Source organism: Tympanuchus pallidicinctus, unplaced genomic scaffold (genome assembly GCF_026119805.1).
Source record: "Tympanuchus pallidicinctus isolate F22 unplaced genomic scaffold, pur_lepc_1.0 scaffold9, whole genome shotgun sequence".
Lineage (NCBI taxonomy): Eukaryota > Metazoa > Chordata > Aves > Galliformes > Phasianidae > Tympanuchus > Tympanuchus pallidicinctus.
Genome location: NW_026294813.1, coordinates 160,326 through 180,706, shown reverse-complemented (window position 1 = coordinate 180,706; position 20,381 = coordinate 160,326). Strand labels below are relative to the sequence as shown.

At 36.1% G+C, this 20,381-nt stretch overlaps 2 protein-coding genes and 1 long non-coding RNA gene across 3 annotated transcripts in view; 1 reads left to right on the top strand and 2 right to left on the bottom strand.

The window, feature by feature from the left end:
• The window catches only part of LOC128074677 (uncharacterized), a 406,066-nt gene that overhangs the window by 249,170 nt on the left and 136,515 nt on the right, over nt 1-20,381 (top strand). The gene's annotated exons all lie outside the window — the stretch shown is intronic.
• Nucleotides 1-20,381, bottom strand: part of SV2C (synaptic vesicle glycoprotein 2C) — a 98,830-nt gene that overhangs the window by 10,680 nt on the left and 67,769 nt on the right. The window contains exons 5-12 of the mRNA XM_052670719.1: nt 16,781-16,914; nt 14,798-14,887; nt 10,658-10,768; nt 9,546-9,634; nt 8,639-8,803; nt 5,710-5,843; nt 3,905-4,108; nt 3,521-3,680 (exon numbers count right to left, since the gene is read on the bottom strand). Coding sequence (XP_052526679.1) covers nt 3,521-3,680; nt 3,905-4,108; nt 5,710-5,843; nt 8,639-8,803; nt 9,546-9,634; nt 10,658-10,768; nt 14,798-14,887; nt 16,781-16,914 — 1,087 coding nt within the window. The remainder of the gene's footprint in view (nt 1-3,520; nt 3,681-3,904; nt 4,109-5,709; nt 5,844-8,638; nt 8,804-9,545; nt 9,635-10,657; nt 10,769-14,797; nt 14,888-16,780; nt 16,915-20,381) is intronic.
• IQGAP2 (IQ motif containing GTPase activating protein 2) overlaps nt 1-20,381 on the bottom strand; it is a 228,026-nt gene that overhangs the window by 144,823 nt on the left and 62,822 nt on the right. The window lies entirely within an intron of this gene.

Below are 20,381 nucleotides of genomic sequence, written 5' to 3'. Positions count from 1 at the left end.
AGAAAACATTAAACATTCATATGAATAATGATTGCATTTTAAAGTGATAATAATCTCCTACATGTTGCTTTTTCATAAAATTTTAACTCCCTTCTAGTCATATTTGCATTACGGGCAGAGCTAGGAAATTATGCAATGTTACTTCAAGCCCCTTGGGCGCACACGTTACAGCACAATCCATAATTACCTCATCATTTTTTTTCCACATCACTCTGCCAATGCACAGAACAAAGACAGCTTGAGGGATAAAACATGAATCATGTAGTGAAGGACACTTGATTTTCCTCACATGTTACCGAAGATGGAAGGGGCACTGCTGGGTTGGGTCTGTATGATGAACAAGCAGTCTCAAGGATAAGGTAGCTGAGCGCTCTCAGGAGAAAGTACACAATCCCTATTTCTGCCACAGAATTCTATATGATGCTAACAAATCATTTAAGCTAACTAAATAGTCATTAATGTGCAGTTCAGATTTTCTGGCTGCTCAGCTTAGCACCTTCAAGTTTGTCTCGTCTAAGTGCTGAATACTTCCAGCTATAGTGAAAGTTATACTCTGAGCACATTCCCTCTTCTGAAATGCTAAGTGACAGTAATAACAGGTCCCACAAGCGACAAATCTGGCATCTGAAGTCAGTTTTGGCAGCATTATCTTTCTCCTCAGTGCCATAATTTCTGCATCCTCTCTTTTCAAAGTAGCTCTCTGAAAATACAGAACGCTTACAACAGAGTAGAAAATCACTCCATTGTCAAAGAGAAGAAACTCACTCGACACAAAACTGTTCACAAGAGGTTTAATAATTCTACTTTAGAGAAGGACTTTTAGACCTATGGAACAATATGGTTTGGCTCTCAAGAGGGTTACAACAGACCAAAGACTTCAGAATCTGTTGACGGTGAATCCAGAAAAGCACAGGCCATTAAGAAGAGAAGACAAAAGATGAGATAAAAGATGAGACAACCTACGAAATAATAGATAATACTGCAACTTCACTAATTTTCTTGCTTACTAGAAATTGGCTTATTTATGGCTTCTTGTTGCTGTTGTGCTTTAAAATCTGTGCATTGAAAAGTACCTATCACATTAAATAATGTCATATATTAATCTTTAAACACTACCAAGTGTTTTTTAACTGGAAAAGTGAAACCTACCTATGACTAATATTTGTAATATATCTTCTACCTTCTAACACAACTTTTTTATCTGTCTGAAAAACACTTGACATGTTTACAATCTTGAAGTCTCTTATTTTAGCCATTGTGAAAATTAACTCAGAGTCCATAAAGAACATACGAGCTAAACTTATGTTACAGTGTCATAAAATATAAAATAATAGAAACATCCAACTTGTAAAAGACCTTCAAGATCATTAGGTCCAACCTCAGCCAGACATACCAATCCCACCACTAAACCATGTCCCTTGAGCGTCATGTTGCACGTCTCTTAAATACTTCCAGGGATGGGAACTCTACCACTTTTCTGGGCAGCCTGTTACAGTGCTTATCTGTAAAGAAATTCTTCCTAAAGTCCAATCTAAACCTTCCCTGGCACAACTTCAGGTTGTTTCCTTGCATCCTATCACTTGTCACTGGAGAAAAGAGGCCTACACCCACCTTTTTGCAACCTCCTCTTGGATAGTCATTGTGAGCAACATCTCCCCACAGAAACCTCTTCTTCAGACTTAACAGTCATAATCCCCTCAGCCACTCCTCACAAGTCTTGTTTTCTACCCTTCTTCAACTACACACTTACCAAAAACTTAGAAGAAACAACTGAATTGCTTCAAATCCAGACATTATATTTAAAATAAATATAGATACAGGTGATTTTGAATGCATATGGAATTCAAATCTCTTAAGATTTTGAAACAACCTTTGAACTGCATTGTGGGCAAGTTATGAAGAGGAAACAAAAGCATGTTCTGTGTGTCACAAAAACCATTTCCAAATTGTTCACCAAATCCCTATCTGTTAGAAAGCCAGTACAGTCTCTTGTAAATTATTTGGAGTATGATCTCAGAAACACCTTTTGTAATGGCCTGCATTACACTGGCAAAGCCCCAGTAGCTTGGCAGCTCGCTGATTTCCAAAGAGAGTTGTGTATGAGGAAAAGCAGGGGTTGCTCAGTTTGGTCTCCTGCGCATGTTAACATGAACTGACCTCCTTTTACACACTTTTCTTCTAGACCATCTTGCAGCTTCAGCTGCTTTGTGATCATTTCATTGGTTGAGAGTAAAGCAAAAGTATGTACTGGAATAGTAAAACAGCAATGCAGTGAGCACCTTTGCCTCAATTTGAAAAGTCATGGGTAGGAAACAGACTTCTGGAATTGCTCATTTCCTTGTAATTCCACTAGGTAAAAAATGGTTGTGATTGAACCAGAAAACCCATCTTCAGTTTGTGTCAGCAATGATTTTCTTGGATCATGTAGATTTGGCCTGCTTGCCCTGATAATATAAAGTGATAAGCTTTCTATCTAATCTGTTCCAAAAAATATCCCAACAATTCAGCTACCAGCGTACTTTTGAATCAGGGTTCCATGCAATTATTATTACACATGTAAGATTATTAAAAAAGAAAAACATGGAAAAAATTACTACAATCCAATATCTTGCAGAAACTGTTAAAAACAATCACTGGCTACTAATACAAGTACCCTAGAATAAATACCAGTAACATAGTTCTAATCATGACTAGCAATGATGAATTATTTTTCTTCCATTAACATACCGATGGGTTTTCCAATTATTTTTCTTTATTTCATTTTAAGAAAATGCTTGTGTCTGCTATGTTTAGGAATGCCAACAAAATAACTTATAATTATATCCTTATAAAGGATATTCATTAGAATTGTACCTTAGTATTTGACTGATTAAAAAGCTCTTGCAGAAGGAGATTCCCTGAGGTAATAAAGCTAGTCATGTTTACAATTAAATCTTAGTGTTTTGGATTCGTGAGTAGCCTAGTGTAGTTGTTTTGATATAACAACAACAATGGACATTAATTTCTTCTATAAAGAGGCACATGCTCTTTAAAAATAGAAATGAAAAGAAAACTTATTCAACTGGTCTACAGTTTTTCTCTCTTAAAGGATAATGCCAACATCAGTTATATCACTGTTGACAAACTCAGGCTTGCCAGTAAGTTGCCCAGCACTTATAAACTTCTGGAATGTTTTTCACTTTATTTGAAACTTCGATTGAGTGACATGAGAAATAGCAGAGTGATAAGAGAAGAGACACACTGTGATTTGTCAGAAAACTCGAAAGTTTTACTTTTTTTTTTTTTCCCCCAAGGAAAAACAGGGAAAATGTCCCAGCCTATTTGCAGTATTTTCGTGATTAGGTGGTATTTGCTGTGAAAGACATACCAAATAGCTAAATAATCTTTTTTTTTCTTATTATTGCTAAGACAAATTATGATTTTAATCCATCCAAAACATCACTATTGCTGTAAAGCTCATACTTAACTATTTATCTTCATCTGCTGATAGCAAGGTTAAAGGACACATATCTTTACATACCTTCTGTCTGTAGGATACAGCTCTACAGTAATGACATCAAGAGAGTTCCAGGCTGAGATGGTGAGGCCGTTATAGAGGCACAACATACCTATCATCATGGATTCACTGGTCCCAAACCACAGAAAGAAACAGCTTATGCCAGAGAGAACCATGGAACCACCTATGTATGAGACGGAAAAAAAAAGAATTTGAAGTGGAACTGTACTTGAAATAATGACTTTTCTTTGCTTTGTCTAACATTTTATTCACAGAATGTAGCAAAATAAATGTCTCATATACTTGAGTTAAATAAAATAAAGAAATATCCTTAAGAAGAGAAAATGTCACTTTGTAAGAAAAGCTTTGGGCTTGGTGATTTTTCCCATTTTAAAGTCAAGTCCATACCTAGCATTGTTAAACGTCCAATTCTATCCATCAGAAGAGCAGAAACAATGTTCCCTGGTAACACTGCCAACGTTCCCAGAAAATTAACAAAATAAATCCAGTAGGCACTGTAGTCATCATCAAAGGAAATCTGGCATCCTGTCCTGATGTGAAAAAATGTGCAATTTATAAAATCACTGTCAACAAATTTATATTGCTCGAGATCTGTGGAAAGAAGAAAAAAAAGTTTTCAGCCAACAGTTGCCTCCATGTTCACCTTTTGATTAAAAACAATGCAAATTTAGACATCCTTAATGACAGCTAGGAGATTTTACTGCTTCGTAAAAGGGCACTAGTTACCATTGTTAATTTTGATAGCCTTTTGTCTTAATAGAAAGATACACAAAGGTCATAAAGAGGTCATCGGAGACCCTGAATTAGGTCAATTATATCAACATAGTTCAATCCTGTTTGGACTACATTTGGTTTGGGCCTTCTTTAAAGGGCTGGCCTTGCATAAAAAGCACAGGATTTCTGCAGGTTTTTATCAGTCATCATTTCCATTGTTCCACAATCTTACTTGGTATCAGACCTATGTTTTTCATACCTTTCAGAGAGAACCTCTCAGATAAAACAGTTGATAATGATTATTTTGAGTTCTCTTAAAAGAAAATGTTCATGCAGATTTCAGATTAAACTTGTTTTCATTCCTGAGAGGACAGTTTGGTTTTCAGCTCCATTCTCGTCTGAAGAAAATGTACTAGAAATGTATCTGACAAAGTGATGCAATTAGTTCTTTGTTTATCAAACTGTTTGACTAGTTGTGAGCTCTGCAATCTCAGCCTAAGCTGAGACTGTTTAAATATTCCTAATTAAAGCACAACTAACCACAGACATTTCTGACTTCCATTTTTTAATAGTTCTGTGTCTAGCTAATTATTTTGAAAGCTATCAGTCAGAACCTGTTAGGATCTGTCAGATGGTCACTACTCTACCATGACACTGGTGATATTCTCATGCATTTCTGAATAAGAATGCAGTTGCATTACTACATGCAGTGGTTCAGGCCATTCTTTTTTAAATAACATTTCAGAGGTCTCTCCTTATGTTTCCTCCTTTATTTCTTCTCTTCTCATCAGCCTTAAAATCCTTATTCAAGAGTACATTTCTTCCAAATGAAAAAAGCTGGGCATTGCTTGTCCTGAAGCCTAGCTCTGTTGCTAATACAAGAGCTACAGAAAAGCATTAAAATTGCTGTCTATCTTTGAACACAAGCTTTCTTGGCAAGATTCTGCTTTTACTTATAATGTACAAAAATTGGGGAAAAAAAAAAACAAAACACACACAAAAAACCCACAACAACAACAAAAAAAAACACGCAAGTCCTAGAATGTTTAGTAGATTGGAAATGATGAGATAGTATGAATCCTGAACTTGCTCTCCCATGCTACAGCAGGCACAATATACTTTCATGTCTTCTAGGCCAGAATAAAATACCTGATTAAAGCAATCTGTTTCTTCTCTTCAGATTGGATATCTTTAGGAATCTTGAATATCTTTAGGAATGTTGAAAATCAAAGAAAGGTTTATTATCTGAGTCCATATTATGCCTGCAGTATTTCAGATGGAGGTGTGATCCTTTCTCTTCTGATACTATTTACTATTTCTACTATTACTCTATTTAGTGAAGCCTGTTGATTTTACAGCTTTGTATTCCCTACAGGAAGGCTTCCTGTATGCATCATCAGAAATTCAGAATTTATAATCACATCATAAAAATTAAATGAGAATATGCAGATGAAGAGTGCAGGTTTTTCATGTAATACCTGTGTTGTAGAAGGTGGTATTCACAAAAGTGCAGTTCCTGAAGTATGTATTCAGGGAAGTTATGTCTTCAAACACACAGTTCTTAAAAAGTGAATCTTCAAAGGTTACTGATTTAAACTTCATCATGACAAACCTGTCCAGCACAAATAATTTGTATCAGATTCCTTTCACAGATTAGAAACAGCAACAGGTCCACTTGAGGCAGTTACACAGATTTAACAGGCATCCTTCTAAGAAATCACACCTCCAGAAACAATGATTACTTAATGAGACTCAGGAGATGTAATAAATGATTAGCTGACTCTGGAATACTCTCTTTCAGAAAAAGGACTAATAAAGTACATAGCTGCACATAGCTGCTGGCCATAACAAGTGAAAGTATTTCCATGAGAATAGTTCAATTATGTCATGACATTCGTGCAACAGTCTTGTAAAATGAACAGTACTTGCAATTTAATATTACAGTCATAAATTGGGATCTCAAACACCAGAAACCCAGCCTCTTGGAACAAACAAGCACCTGTTGTTACCAAAGAGCTGGAAAGAAAGAATTTTTGAAAGAACCTCTACTTCTCCAGAAAAATACACTGAGCACTGTGTGAGGCTCAAGTCCAGAATGTACCCATTCAAGATTTAAAAAATGGTTTAGACTGGTTTACCATTATCACAACAATTATGCTGGCATTTTATACAACTAGATATCTAGCTGAAAGGATGGGTTTCCTAGCTCTGTCTGTGAATGTAACTGCAATTATTTTCTGCATAAGACATGAACAAATGTATTGTCAGCAGCTTTTTCTATTTCTGAACATCCTTGTTCCTTCTGACCTTTATTTAACTCTTTGGTTTTCGATCATGACTATCAATCAAGTTATCAATAGATGAAGTTAAGGGCAAATAATTTTACTAGTAGTTGCTTCCTAACTAAACTTTACTAGGCTTAAAACAATACGTAAATCTTTTCCATTGTACTCTTAATACTAATATCACTGTAACAAAATTTAAAAAAAAGACAGCTGTAGTAATATAGCAGCATTTTTCCAATATACTTCATTTTACATAGAGGTCTGGAAAAAGATGCGATTAAAGATGTACAGTTTTGCTGGCAGACTTCATTCAAAGTGGCAGCACTTCAAAAAACAATCTTTAACTGTTACGTAAGAACTGTTAAAATAGCAAACCCTTCCAAACATAGATCTGATTCTGTTCTAATTAAACCTGATGTGATCAGCTAATATTTGTCTTACTGTTAGTCTGATGGTAGGAACAGCAGTACACAAAATATGTTACATTTTAAACTGTAGGAATTATACCCTCAGCAGTGATGTTTTTGGAATTACACATTGACAAGAATGTATAGCAAGAACTAATTATGATTATCATAGAAGAATTACTAGCTAATGATTCTCTTTCTGTATTGGTCAGAAAAGCAGGTGTTCTCAGCCCATTAGTTTTACTTTATCATTTCTCATTTCCGACACTGGTTATAATCAGGCTGGCGTTCAGTATCAACTCATTAGCATTTTATATATAACACTCTCCATTTAAAAAATTAATATCAGAGGAGAACAAAGAGCACTTAGATGTAATAGGAAGGACAGACTGCATGTCCTACAAGCTCCTAATGCACGTATCAAGTTTTGACAGGAAATATGTTGTGACTACATTAAAAATGGAATCACAGTGATCTGAATTCAAACCAAACAGAAATGTAATGAAGTAAAAAGTGAAGTATTACAGTATCTTCCAGCTGAAGGAAACACTGAAATTAAGAGTGACAGGAATACAGAAACATTTGTGGATAAAGACTATCAAAAGAGTTCACCTTACTGCTCAAAATAGCTTGTGAATCTCAAATAGCTGTCCGATGCCTGTTGAATTTGCATACTTGCAAGTGCTTTTGAGTGGATTAGTACTGGACTTAATGTTTTACAGTAATTTTTAGTTCAGATTAATAAGATCTTGGTTGACAGAGTACAAAACATCTAAAACTTACTGACTGTAAGTGGTTCTTTGCTGTTAGGAGAACAGATGTCTCTTGGAAAGGAACTGGGATATAATTGTTGGTTTAAAAATGAGATAACTGGTCATTTTTGTCTGCAATGCATAAGTTGTGTCAAAACTTGAATTCTTATCAAAGAAAAAGAAAAGCCCTCAATTAATAAAATCATTATTTTTATTTTTTATATATATCTTTTCATATGGAAATAATAATTGCTTATCTCCATGTTATCCAGGAGACCAATCAAAGGTGGTTTTCTTTATCTCTTAAGAGAAACCAGACACTTAAAACAGCTGTGTTTAACTGTCTTCTAAGTTACCTAGTATCCATAAAAGTCTAGTTAGAGCCTTAATAAGTATACATTCAGTTTAAAAGAAAAAAAGACATTGCCAAAGTGTTGTCCTCCCATTTTAGAGCTGCTTTGGACTAGTAATTAATTTCTGTTTTCCTGTGCTAAGATCTTATCCTCTCAATGTTTCATATTTTCAAAGAAGCATCTTAAATCAATACAAATAAAAAATAGCAACGTTAATGAAAGTACATCCTTCCTCTTCTTCCTGCAATGTTGTGACACATGCTGGGTCTGAAAACCTTTGAATCCCACTGTGAAAAGAAAGACTGTTAATGTGAGCTTTCCGGTCCTCTTTTCAGTCTGTTTTCAGGAGGGCAGGGGGCAATGTTGGCATAAGGGATCCAATACTAAAGTCAGCAAGGTGTACACAGGAGCACTTCTCATATACCAACATACTATTCAAAACTGAATTATGGTAAACTGTATGAGATTGAGAATAGAGACATTAAAAAACAAACAAACAAACAACAAAAAACTAACAAAACTATCAACTACCAGTTGATAGGGGAAAATGTTACATTAATTGGACTTCCCAGAATACATGCATTTGTTTATCATTAAGACAACTATACACCTGTCATTGATGTATTCTCCGCTGCTATGAATTTGATTTTCCAGTGTAAAGTTGAAGACAAAATTTGAAACCTCCTCGTTGCGGAAAAGTTTCACTCGGGATGCATACTCATCTGATTGAAGGTGTTTAATGACATCAGGAAACCAGACAGATAAGCCATTGTAGCTGTGAAATAGAGAAAATGCTGTTAACGTCCTGGGGTCTGATCCAGCGGGACCACAGTAGGGCTGTGCTGCCAGAGCTCTGATCTGCCATGGTCCACACATCTTGGCTTTTCTCTGTTACCATCCCTACCCCTCTACCTGTTTCTGTCCCAAAGGGTGATGTTACTACTTGTCCTGCTTCTTGCTGGGCAGATGAGAAAGGCTCAGACAACAGGCCCTGTCCTGACACAGCCTGGGAAGTCCTATCGGCATCCAGACATGAAGAATAAAGCTCTTCATAAACTGCAGACCGTGGGAGCTGCAAAGATTAATCTTTTTCTAGTGTTTGTTTTAAATTTTGCCTTTAGACACAAACAGGCAGTCTAAGAGATTCTAAATGGTGTGTAAATTAAGCCTAACCTGAAGACTCACTGAAAAATAACTTGAAGAATATGAGCTTACTTTCAAGTTATGGCACAATGTTCATATTTCTAAAATGTTGAGACAATCACAGTTCTTCTGTGCTTGTCAATTGCCTGTATAAAAATACTGAAAGATTTCAATATCAGAAGACGCCAGTGTTCTAAGATAGACATCCTCTGAGTCAGGTATAGACCAAGAATAGACTATACAATAATATTTTTTATAAAGTTACTGAATAAGGACTTTAAAAAAAAATAAAAATCCGAATGACAGAGATTTGCATGCAGATGATTCTTTTGTCAAGTCCATAAACAACGATTCAGGATCTCAACTGCTCTTACCCAAAAGACAGGGTGAACCACACAATTGTGAGCTTGACTGTATTGTCCTTTACCGGGTAGTTGAAGCATCTCATGAAAGTCAACCAAATCTGGAAAGCAGTAGGAAATACACTCATTTTAAATTGTATTTTGTGTAATTCTGTTAAATGGTACAAGCTTCTTTATTCTGATTTGCTTGCTCCCTCAGGGAATCAGAGAGAGTGGGTGATCTTGTTGACACAGAACTGGTAGCTGTATTTCTGTTACAAGTCTGTCTTCTGGCTTTCACCAGGTGATGTACATTCTGTCCTCTGGCTTTCACCAGGTGATGTACATTCTATGCCTTTCTTGTTTCTTTTCACTTTGTCCATTAATTCAGTTGCTCTCTGACTACATAGAACTGTGTTATCCTTTATGCTGCTTCATTCACTATCTCAAATAAGTATGTCTCAGGAGCATTTCCTTCTCACCTGTGAAAAACTTTCTTTTAACATTTTCAATGATGTGGACTGCTTTTTCTGGTTTGTTTTTTTTTTTTTGCTTGTTTTTGTTTTTTAAATTAATGAGTATTCACTCAACTTTCATTTCAAGGTTTGACAATACTGCATAATTTTGACTTTACAAAAAAAAATTGGAGCAGGATCTCAATGCGTACGTATTAATCTTTTTAAATTATCTCTAACGTAGTTTTCTTGTAAAATATCTGACCTATTAAAAATATATGCATATTCAATTGCTTATAAGGCTTTACTGACATCCATTTACACAAGTTATTCATGACTTTACCATTTGTAGGTGAAGACTTTCATCACGTATCACCTCTTCACATGTATAGATATTAATAATATGTTCAGTACAAATTATATTGTGGACATTGAACAAATGACAGCAATCACTTCTGTAAAGGCCAATGAAACATTTTTCTCCTCTGAAGTTACAGTGAACACCTGTGATTCATCTATGCCTTTTCTGGCCCAGGAAACTAGAATCTTATACTGGTTACTGACTTTTCTAGTTGCATGAAAAATGCAGGATTGCAGTTATTGCAAGCATTACTTCAAAAGAACTTATTTCATTTCTGAATGCTAATTATAAAAGATAATTGCATAGCAAATAGAGATGTTGTTACTTACACCATATAGCTCTGTGCGAATTCTAACAAAACACCTCCTGTACCAAGTTCCTGTATCACTCTCTATTTCTATGAGCTCATCTATCTGCTTCGGAGTTTTAATTCGGTTAACCTAGAAATAGAAACAGAACAGCAAATATTTGCATTTTCTTGAAGCACTGAATTGAATATCAACGAATATTAGAAGGTTTTAATAAATCCCATAAACCAAAAATGAACAGATATTAAACCAGTGCTTAGATTAGGAATGTTTTGGAAATACGAAAGAACAAGGCCACTTTAATAACAGTGGTCATTATGAAGGGTATTGGAAAAGCTCTACTTTCAAACCATGCAGGAAATCCTTTTCCTTTGATTGAAACAAGATGTTACTGTGGGGTTTTGCTCAAGTTTTGCTGTGCATACCTCTAATGCCATGAAGGATAAAATGTTATTTAAACCTTCAGCTAAGCATGCTCAGAGTTTGATATTTTTTTCTGACTTGCCATTAACACATCACTGAAGGTCTATTGATTAACTATACAGTAATGATACAGAAGCATTTGAAATATCAAGAATTAATACTTGAATGGCATTTTTCTTTTGTTCTTATTTCCTGTAGTAGCAGACAGAGAACTCTCTGTGTTTCAGATGCGCGCTTTAATTACCCTTTTTTAAGGAGGAGAGAAAGAATTAGGTGAAATGGGCTGGAACCGTGCATGTTATTGCTGTTATGAGCAATTATCTTCTGCATCTAAATTGAAATAAGATGAACAAACATAAAGGAAAAATACAGAAATACCAGTGACAGAGAATGTAATGCTGCTTACAATGCTGATTTTATCTTGCATAATGAAGTGTAGGAAAATAAAAATTTTTAATATGGTCTTATCTATTTCTTGACCTAATGAATATACTATAGAATAGTTTAATCTGTCATTCCAATAATAGCAAAACACAGCTTATTCATACACAGTTCATTTAAAATAAAGATGAATAGAAAGCATAGAAAGAAAATAAGTAGAATGGGGAAAGTGACAGATATATGAGAAAGGAAAGACCAACAGACAGGGTATTCAATTTTCGGCTGCTGTTTCTGGCAGCCAAAATAGATCCTATTTCTTAACAAAATGAGGACACCACCCGCAGATGTATCAGAGTGGACTACAGGGAATCACAGAGTTGTTGTATTAATGGTAAGTTTCTAGTTTTCAGCCTACTGCTTTTTCAGATGTATTATGTTTAAGAAGGACCAGCAGCCTCATCCCATTAACGGAAACAAAACAAAGCTCACTAAGTGGTGTTACCTATAACCAGCCTAATTTCTGAAATAAAAAATCTCACTGTCTTGCTAAACTATTATATCCAAAATCTGAAACCTTCTCATCATGCCTTTTCCAACAGCAATAATTCTGTCTCTATCATTTATTTGATTTTAGATTTTTTAGAGTTTTTATGAAATATTCTGTGCAAAAGACTTGGTCTAGATTTAGAGTTGAGTCCTCTAATATTATCAAAAACCTTGTACCATAAAAACTTCCTCAAACATTTTCATGCTACATCTCTGAGTGAAAAGAGCATTTTGAATAATACTCTTGGAGTTAGCATACTTCATGAGCAAGCAGCTGAGATGCAGCCTTTTCAGTGTGCAGGCCACCTGATTTGTTTGGAGCAGTGAAGGCTGGGGGGATTATACATGTCCAAGACCACTACGTGTGACTAGGAAAAAAAAGCTTATGGCTTTGATGGTCCTTGAACATACAAAAAAGCTCCTATAGAATCCGAACAATGGTCCATCTGGACCATGCAAATTTAGCTGTCATTATGTGAGGGATGAAGAATTGAGGGGGGCAGGGGGAGGTGAGGGAGGGAAGGGAGGGTGTGAATACCTATTTAAATGAAAAGAGAACCTCTGTTCAATAGCAATGTGCAGAAATACATAATGTTTAAAAGTCTACAGAATTTTCCTGAGAAGGAAAATATTAATAGGAAAATGAAAAGATTTTTTAAACAGAGCAGTGAAAGAGTGGAGAGAATTTTGGTTTCTGAGGTAGAACGATTTTTATTTATTTGCTTGTTTGTTTGTTTTTACTTTAGCCTTTAAACCAATTATCTAAGTAATGCATATTTTATGAACCCAGGGAGGAATTTAAGCATCTGTATGAATCCTTAACAACTTATTTGAACTCTGTTTCATCTCAGAATACATTTTTGAAAGTATTTTGAGCTATTTCCACAAGTTCCACATTTTTTAACTAGATTACATCTAATTTGGAATTTCTGACTCTTAAACCAATTGCTCATCAATTGATGCATTTCTGTTCTAAAGGTTTGAAGGCAGATTCTGCAGTAGAATAAGTAACAAGAATAAACAAGACCTGTGGGGGAAAAAAAAAAAAAAAAAAAGCATCTCAAAAATGATGACATTAATTTGATTCAGGAAAACGAGTAAAAAAAAAAAGCACCCTAAAATTATAGAAATATTAAAGTTACACCAGCTGTTAGAGTAGAAAACACACCATCAAAGTTTATCTGCTTGGTGTAACTGTTGTCAGAAAGCAGAGGAAAAGGCCAACACTTAAGTTATACAATGATATTGACCTAAACCAGATGAAACTATGGAGCTCAGGAAAGCTAGGAGAATGACTTTTCAACACAAAATGTCACAGTGGCCAGTTCTTATTTAAACCAAGGAGAGACAGAGAAAGAGAGATAGACTCAAAGGATGTCTGGAATTCTTTGCACTGTGGGCTTAATACAATAAATTGCTAACAATTGTCCAATGAGGAGACGCATTTTCTAGTCATACTGCCACAAGCCTAGGTTTGGGGGTGTAGAGACTTCTGTCAGTGTGTATCCCTGGCATGCAATGTACTGTTTCTAATCAGCTCCTTGTTACTGTGTTTTCTCAATGGTCTAGGCAGAAACTGGCAAAAATCCCAAATAGTGATGTGATACTACAGCTGATCACTTCTCGTAATTTTTTGCCTCAGCACATTTCTGTCTTCTTCCCTGTGCCTAACCTAATAATCTGAGTGGTGGGTAGGACTTAAGCTATGACTGACAGGCTCTGCAATGGATCAGTGAATAGCCATGCTGGCAGAAGAAACTGAAAAGGTGACTTGAGAGTAAGAATACCTTCAAAAGCAGCTCAAGTTAGCATGAGTAAAATGTGAAATTACACCCCAAGTGTATAATGTGAATAAAGACAAAAAAAAAAAAAAAAAATAAGGCTAGGTTGGAGAGTATTAGGGCTAGGTCACTGGTGTACCAGTAAATGCAGCTGTAACATGACAGATATGCTAAACAACCTTCCTTCAAGCTGAATTCTTGAGTTTCCTTCTGGAAAAAAAGTTAAATGTAGGCTATAGAGACTATATCCAAGACAATAAGTTGCAAGTGGTGGAGAAAAATTATATGGTCAGATGGTCATTCCTAAGGCTGCCTGCAAATGCAGAACCTACAAGAGGGTTTCTTAATTGAGTTATATGTGCATTAATGTAAGAAGAAAGCCCTGGAAGAGGAATAAAATTTTACACATGGCTATGAGGGGGAACAGAGCACCAGCACTCCCATGGTACAATACAAGCTGGTAAAGGAGGCTGGTTTTCAATGTAAAAAAATGCTTTCTGCTGTTTAATCCTACTCTATTTGGGGAAAGTGTTTTTGGAGTATTTTGAGCAGTATTTTGAGTATGGCTTTATCATGAGATCTGCAAATAAAATATGTATCTTGCAAGATATTTTGAGAAAATTAAATATCTTCAAAAACAATTTCTCAAAATAATGAATATGAATTTAAAAATATATTATTTTAGCTGGTAAAAATGAAAAAAAAAATCAAACTCTCAGAAAAAAAAATATCAGCTGATTTAGGCTTTCACATATTTCTATTGTTATTATTAAACATAATAGAAATTACAACTGGAGTCCATTTATTATCCCCAAGAACATGCTGGCCAAAGGCTAAGATCTTAAAATCTGCTGAATGTATAACGATTTCATAGGAACTCAATTCCTATACTTAGATATTTACAGTGCAAATTATTTGCTTTGCCATGCAGAGTAATAATATTGATTGCTTAAGTACTCAAGATCTCAACAGTCAGCAAGCTGGTTGATGAACCAGCTGGGTGGTGAATATTAAGTGTAATAATACTCACTGTGAAGACTTTCTCAGGCTGACCACGAGCTCGCATGTTTGTGTCATGAATTTGCTTGAGTATCATCCAAGCTTCATCGTGTTTTCCAATCTAAACATTGGATGAAAGCATAGCCACTGAACAATCTTATTGCCTGTTAGACAAACGTTACTGTGTAAACAGAACCAGAGAATCAGAGAATCACAGAACAGCATGGCCTGGAAAAGATCTCCAGAGATCATTTGGTAAAACCACCTGCTAAAGCAGGTTCCCTATAGTAGGTTGAGCAGGAAAACGTCCAGGTGGGTTTTGAGTATCTCCAGAGAAGGAGACTCCACAACCTCTCTGGGCAGCCTGTTCTAGTGCTCTGTCACCTTCAAAGAAACTTTTCTTGTATTCAGAGGAAATTCCTGTTCTCCAGTTTGTGCCTGTTGTACCTTGTCCAGTTACTGGAGACTGCTGAAAGCAGTATAGCCCCATCCACTTGATACCCATCCTTCAGACATACCTAAGCATTGATAAGATCCCCTCTCAGTCTCCTCCAGGCTGAACAATCCCAGCTCTCTCAGCCTCTCCAACGAAGGGAGATGCCTCAGACTACTCATCATCTTTGTGGCCATCAACTGGATTCTGTCCAATAGTTCCCAATCTTTCTTGAGAATTGAAAACAGCTCTCCAGATGTGACCTCACCAGGGCAGCATAGAAAGGCAGGATCACTTGCCTTGACCTTTTGGTCACCGTGTTTTAATGCATCCCAAGATACCAGGATACCACTGGTCTTCTTGGACACAAAGACACAGTGCACCCAGTTCCTTCTCTGCAGAGCTCCTTTCCAGCAGATCAGCACCTAACCTGTACTGATGCATGCGGTTATTCCTCCCCAGGTACAGAACTCTACATTTGCCATTGTTGAACCTTAAAAGGTTCCTCTTCACTCAACTCTCTAGCCTGCCCAGTTCTCCTTGAATGGCAGCACAGCATTCTGGTGTGTCAGGCATTCCTCCAAGCTTTGCATCATCAGCAAATCTGCGGTGGCTGTGCTCTGCCCTTTCATCCATGCCACTGATGAAGATTTTACATAAGACCAGAGCAAGTACCAAGTCCTGGGGAACACTGCTAGCTACACACCTCCAACTAGAGCATGTTCCACTGATCTCAATCCTCTGAGCTCTGCCAGTCAAGCAGTTCTCAGTCCACTATCCACTCACCTATCTCACACTTTCTAAGGTTATGTACAAAGATATTATGGGAGGCAGTGTTAAAAGCCATGCTGAAGTGAAAGTGCAGAACATCCACTGCTCTCCTTGAAGGGAGAAGCACTCATAACTTCATAATAAGCTATCCAATTGGTCAAGCATGATTTTCCCTTGCTGAATCCATGCTGGCTACTCCTGATAACATTCTTTTTTTCCACTTACTTGGAGATGATGCCCAGAATAAGTTGCTCTAATACTTTCCAGGAACAGATGTGAGGCTAACTGGCCTGTAACATTCCAGCTCCTCCTTCTTGTCCTTTCTGAAGACTGGAGTGACACCTGCATTCCACTGGTCTTCAAGAACCTCTGCCATTCTCCATAGATGCTGGACAGTGGTTTGGTAAACAGTTCACACAGCACTCATGGTTACATAGTTAGATTCCATTGAGGCCCATGGATTTGTGTGCATTGCGTCTGCCTAGATAACCTCTACCCAAATTCTCCTAGGCTGAGGGGAATTCTTCCTTTTCTCAGACTCACTCTTATCTCCAGAGTACTGGAATTCCTGCTAGGTAGCCTTACCAGTAAAGACTGAAGCGAAGAAGGCTTTCAAGTAACTGCCTTTTCAGTGTCCTCTATTACCAAGGCACTTTATTCAGCCCATGTTTTCCTTTTGCTACTGATATAATTAAATATGGGTTTTTTTTGTTTTGTTTTGTTTTTTTTTGTTATCTGTGATGTCTCTTTCCAAGTGTAAACACAGAAATAGTTTTGACTGAAACCCAAAAAACAAGTTGAAAGTTATACCTCCAGCAAGAACCGTGGACTTTCTGGCATAAAGGTGAGGGCTACCACAGAAGAGACACAGGGCAATGCACAGACGATCACAAATACTCTCCAACTGTGAAACTGATAAGCAGATCCCATGCTGAAACTCCATCCTAAGAAAGAAGAAATTCACAAATTTTCACAAGTATAAATGATTTCACAAGTAATGTTACACTTTGAATTTCAATCTTATGCATGTCAACATGGAAGACATCCGTACTATACAGAATGAGGATGAGGAAGTCTATCTCATGTTTTCTGGCAAAATCTGTATGAAAGTAGTCACAGTAACGGAGTAAAATGTCCTCCACATCTAAATTGGATGTACAGGAAAAAAAAAATAAATTAGTGTTTAAACTTCTATCTGACATCAACAAACTTAACTCTGCAGAAGAGAAATTGTAATCATGTTAAGATCTTAAGCAAAAAAAGATGACACAAGAAAACATCTCATCTGAGAAATAGATCTTGAAATATACGTGAGTATGGACTCCTAAGAAGACAGCAAAAAGAAGTACTAGAAAAAACTCATGTGAAACTTCAGAGTCATTAGTTCAGCTTTTTAATAAAACATCTAATTGCATGAATTGGACTACTGATATGATAGAATTTTTAGAAATAAAAAAATTATTAAGAAAGACAAAAACATGATTTAGGTAATTACCTTCAGTCTGACTTCAACACTGTAGAATATTTTAGGCAAAATATTGAAGGAAAGCATATTAAAAGTAGAGTGAGAGATAAGAATAACAACAGTGATTGAAGTGATTACCAGAAGAAAATGGAATACTGGCTAACGAAAGTCCTAATGCTGGATTTATCTGATATACTTTGCTAACTGATTCCTTCTGGACGAAGTACACAGTAAACTAAATCTGACTGGATATCAGTAAACAACTGGTACAGCATAGTGCCAAATGTCTTATTAAATAATTCTTTAAATGAAGTGTTAATCTGCAATGAATACAGTATATTTTGAAATTTAAAAATCTCGTGTTCTGCGTCATAAATTAATTCTTAGGAAAAGATCAGTTTTCTAATTAAAATACTTGCACCCATGATGTATCTTTGCCCTTTATCAATAGCTCTATGAAACTGAGCTGTCGAACTGGGAACCTGTTTTTTCTTATTCATTACAAATTTTCTGAGTTTCAGAAGATTTATCAGATTTATTTACACCCTTATTTAGTTTCAGAAGACAGAAGTGAAATCAGCAACAATATTGGTGATGATCATTGACTGCCATTTTACTTTTTTTATAAGGAAGGTTCCAGATAGATATACTTTCCTTCTCCAAAGTTCCATCCAACAAAAAGAAGATACCTAAGATGTCAACCTACATTTGATGATAAATTTCATTCAAAAATAGAAAGTCAAATGAAAAAAATCAAGATTAAAACCAAAACAAAACCAGAAAGTAAAGAAAAAAATAAAGGGAGGTTTAGGGTGAGTTGATAAGGCAATTAGGAATCATGCTGGGGTATGTATTTTGTACACATTCTATTATAATCATTCAAATGATGTTCATTATATATGTTAAGCTACAAAACAAAACCCTCTGGTATACCAGTTGGGCAGCAGTGCACCTTCTAGAAAGGAGACAACAGAAGCAAGGCTTTCCTCTCTTAGAACAACACAGTCAAAGTGCCGTCTCTGGTCATTTAAACCACTCCACCATACTCACAGACAGTACTATATTTACCCTGTCTGCTTTTTACCAGTCTGGTTTATACTGTGAGAGATTTAGCTTCCTAAATAGTATTTCTGTGTAAGAAATTTTTATGCTAGTTTTGTACATGTTGTAAAACAACAGCAGTATCTCTGTAGCCAGTCCTCAAAATTGACAGTAATAACTTACTTCAAGGTGTTTTTTATTGAGGTAAGTGAGCTATATTGCTAATTAATTAATTTAAAATTTAAAAAGCCACATTAATTAAAAACAATGACTGCACTGTGTTTGCTGCTGTCATCTTCACCATTTGCAAGACATATTTTTACTCGTCAGAATGTCTGAGAGCTTGTTAAGTGAAATGTTCATCATAGTTTCTATTGCTCTTATTACATCTTTTTCTCCTTGTATTGGATGCTGCAGTTAATCCCATGATTTATTGTGTCTGCAGAATTAATGATAATAGTGAATATGAGAATTAGAAGAATTGGTAGAAAAAGCGTTGCAACACATCTATCTTGAGCCTGTCCTCCTACTTATTCCTTCACCACCCGGTAAAAGAGCAGAACAAACATGTACCTTAAATGCAAAGCAAGTGCAGATTTATTCTTACGTTGACCATCCCATTATCTGGTTTCATGAGCTGATATGGAAAATGAAGCCATTAGAATAATTTTGAATTCAGCTCTCAAAGTGGCTCTCATAACCACTGTCTATGAGTCTTGAAATAAAAAGGAGCTTGGCTGTAACTCAGTTTGCCTTCCCCTTCCCTGAATCGAGATACAATAGCAAAGATGGAGAAGCTCTACTCAGCAGCATTCAGAGCTCTGTGCAGCAGCCCAGAGCTCAGCTCCACCTTTGCTCCCTGGCTATGCTGTGTTTCAAGGCCATTAATCTTGAAAACAGTGCCAAGCTCCAATATTTTATGAATTGCTGAAACCCTTGCCCCAAATGCATCTTGGGAAAAGTTTACTGTAGAGCAGTGTAAAATCTGCAGTGATGAAATATGAAGCCAGTGCACCAGCCTTCTTGCTGAATATTGTGTTCTCACTGTACTGATTACTGAAAGGGATCAAGTGAATCACAGACATGGCAATTACTGATTACAGAGCCACAGCAGAATGCAGCAGAGCAAAAGCAAAATGTAAGCAAAAGGCTGCTATCAATTACAGTCACGGGCTTATGTATGAAGTTGAATGTCAACAAAACCTTTACCCTAACGGTATTTCATCTGTTTTGTAATATTAATAAGTTAAAATGATATTGTAAATCAGTTCTTGTTCCAAAAGAAAGAAATGTCATAGATTTTCTGAATAAGCATAGAAATAAACTTGTCCATATTATGCTGATTTTTTTCAATTTACATTGCTAGTAATGTCTTCTAGATCATGTGTATTTTTTTTACAGTGGTTAGGTGATGACATACTGTACCTAATGAGAGCTGATCAGTGGACATAGTCTACTTAACTTTCCAAAATGAGGGCTGAATGGGAACTTGATAACTCAGCAAGTCATTTAAGGTTTTAAAGTGCAATGTGAGCAATAGGGGAAAAAAAAAAAGTGCTTACAGACTGTATAAATACTGTCCAGCAATGAAGTTTTGAAATTCCAAAGGAACAAAGTTGTAAAGAACCTTTCAAAAACCTAAATGAATATAGGGATTTTATTGCTTGTTTCTGTTTTAAAACACACTTATTCACCACAACCAGATCATATAGGCTCAGTTTTAATATTTTTAAGGTGGAAACACTTTCAGTAAGTGTGTGATTGACCTGAAGTGCCACTTGGCGGCACTGTTACCGCACATAATACAATAATCAATTAAAAATGCACAAATGCTTTTTGTTTGTTTGTTTGTTTGTTCACTGGGCATTTCCTGTTTGTTCTCTGAGCAACGTCGAAGCTAAACCA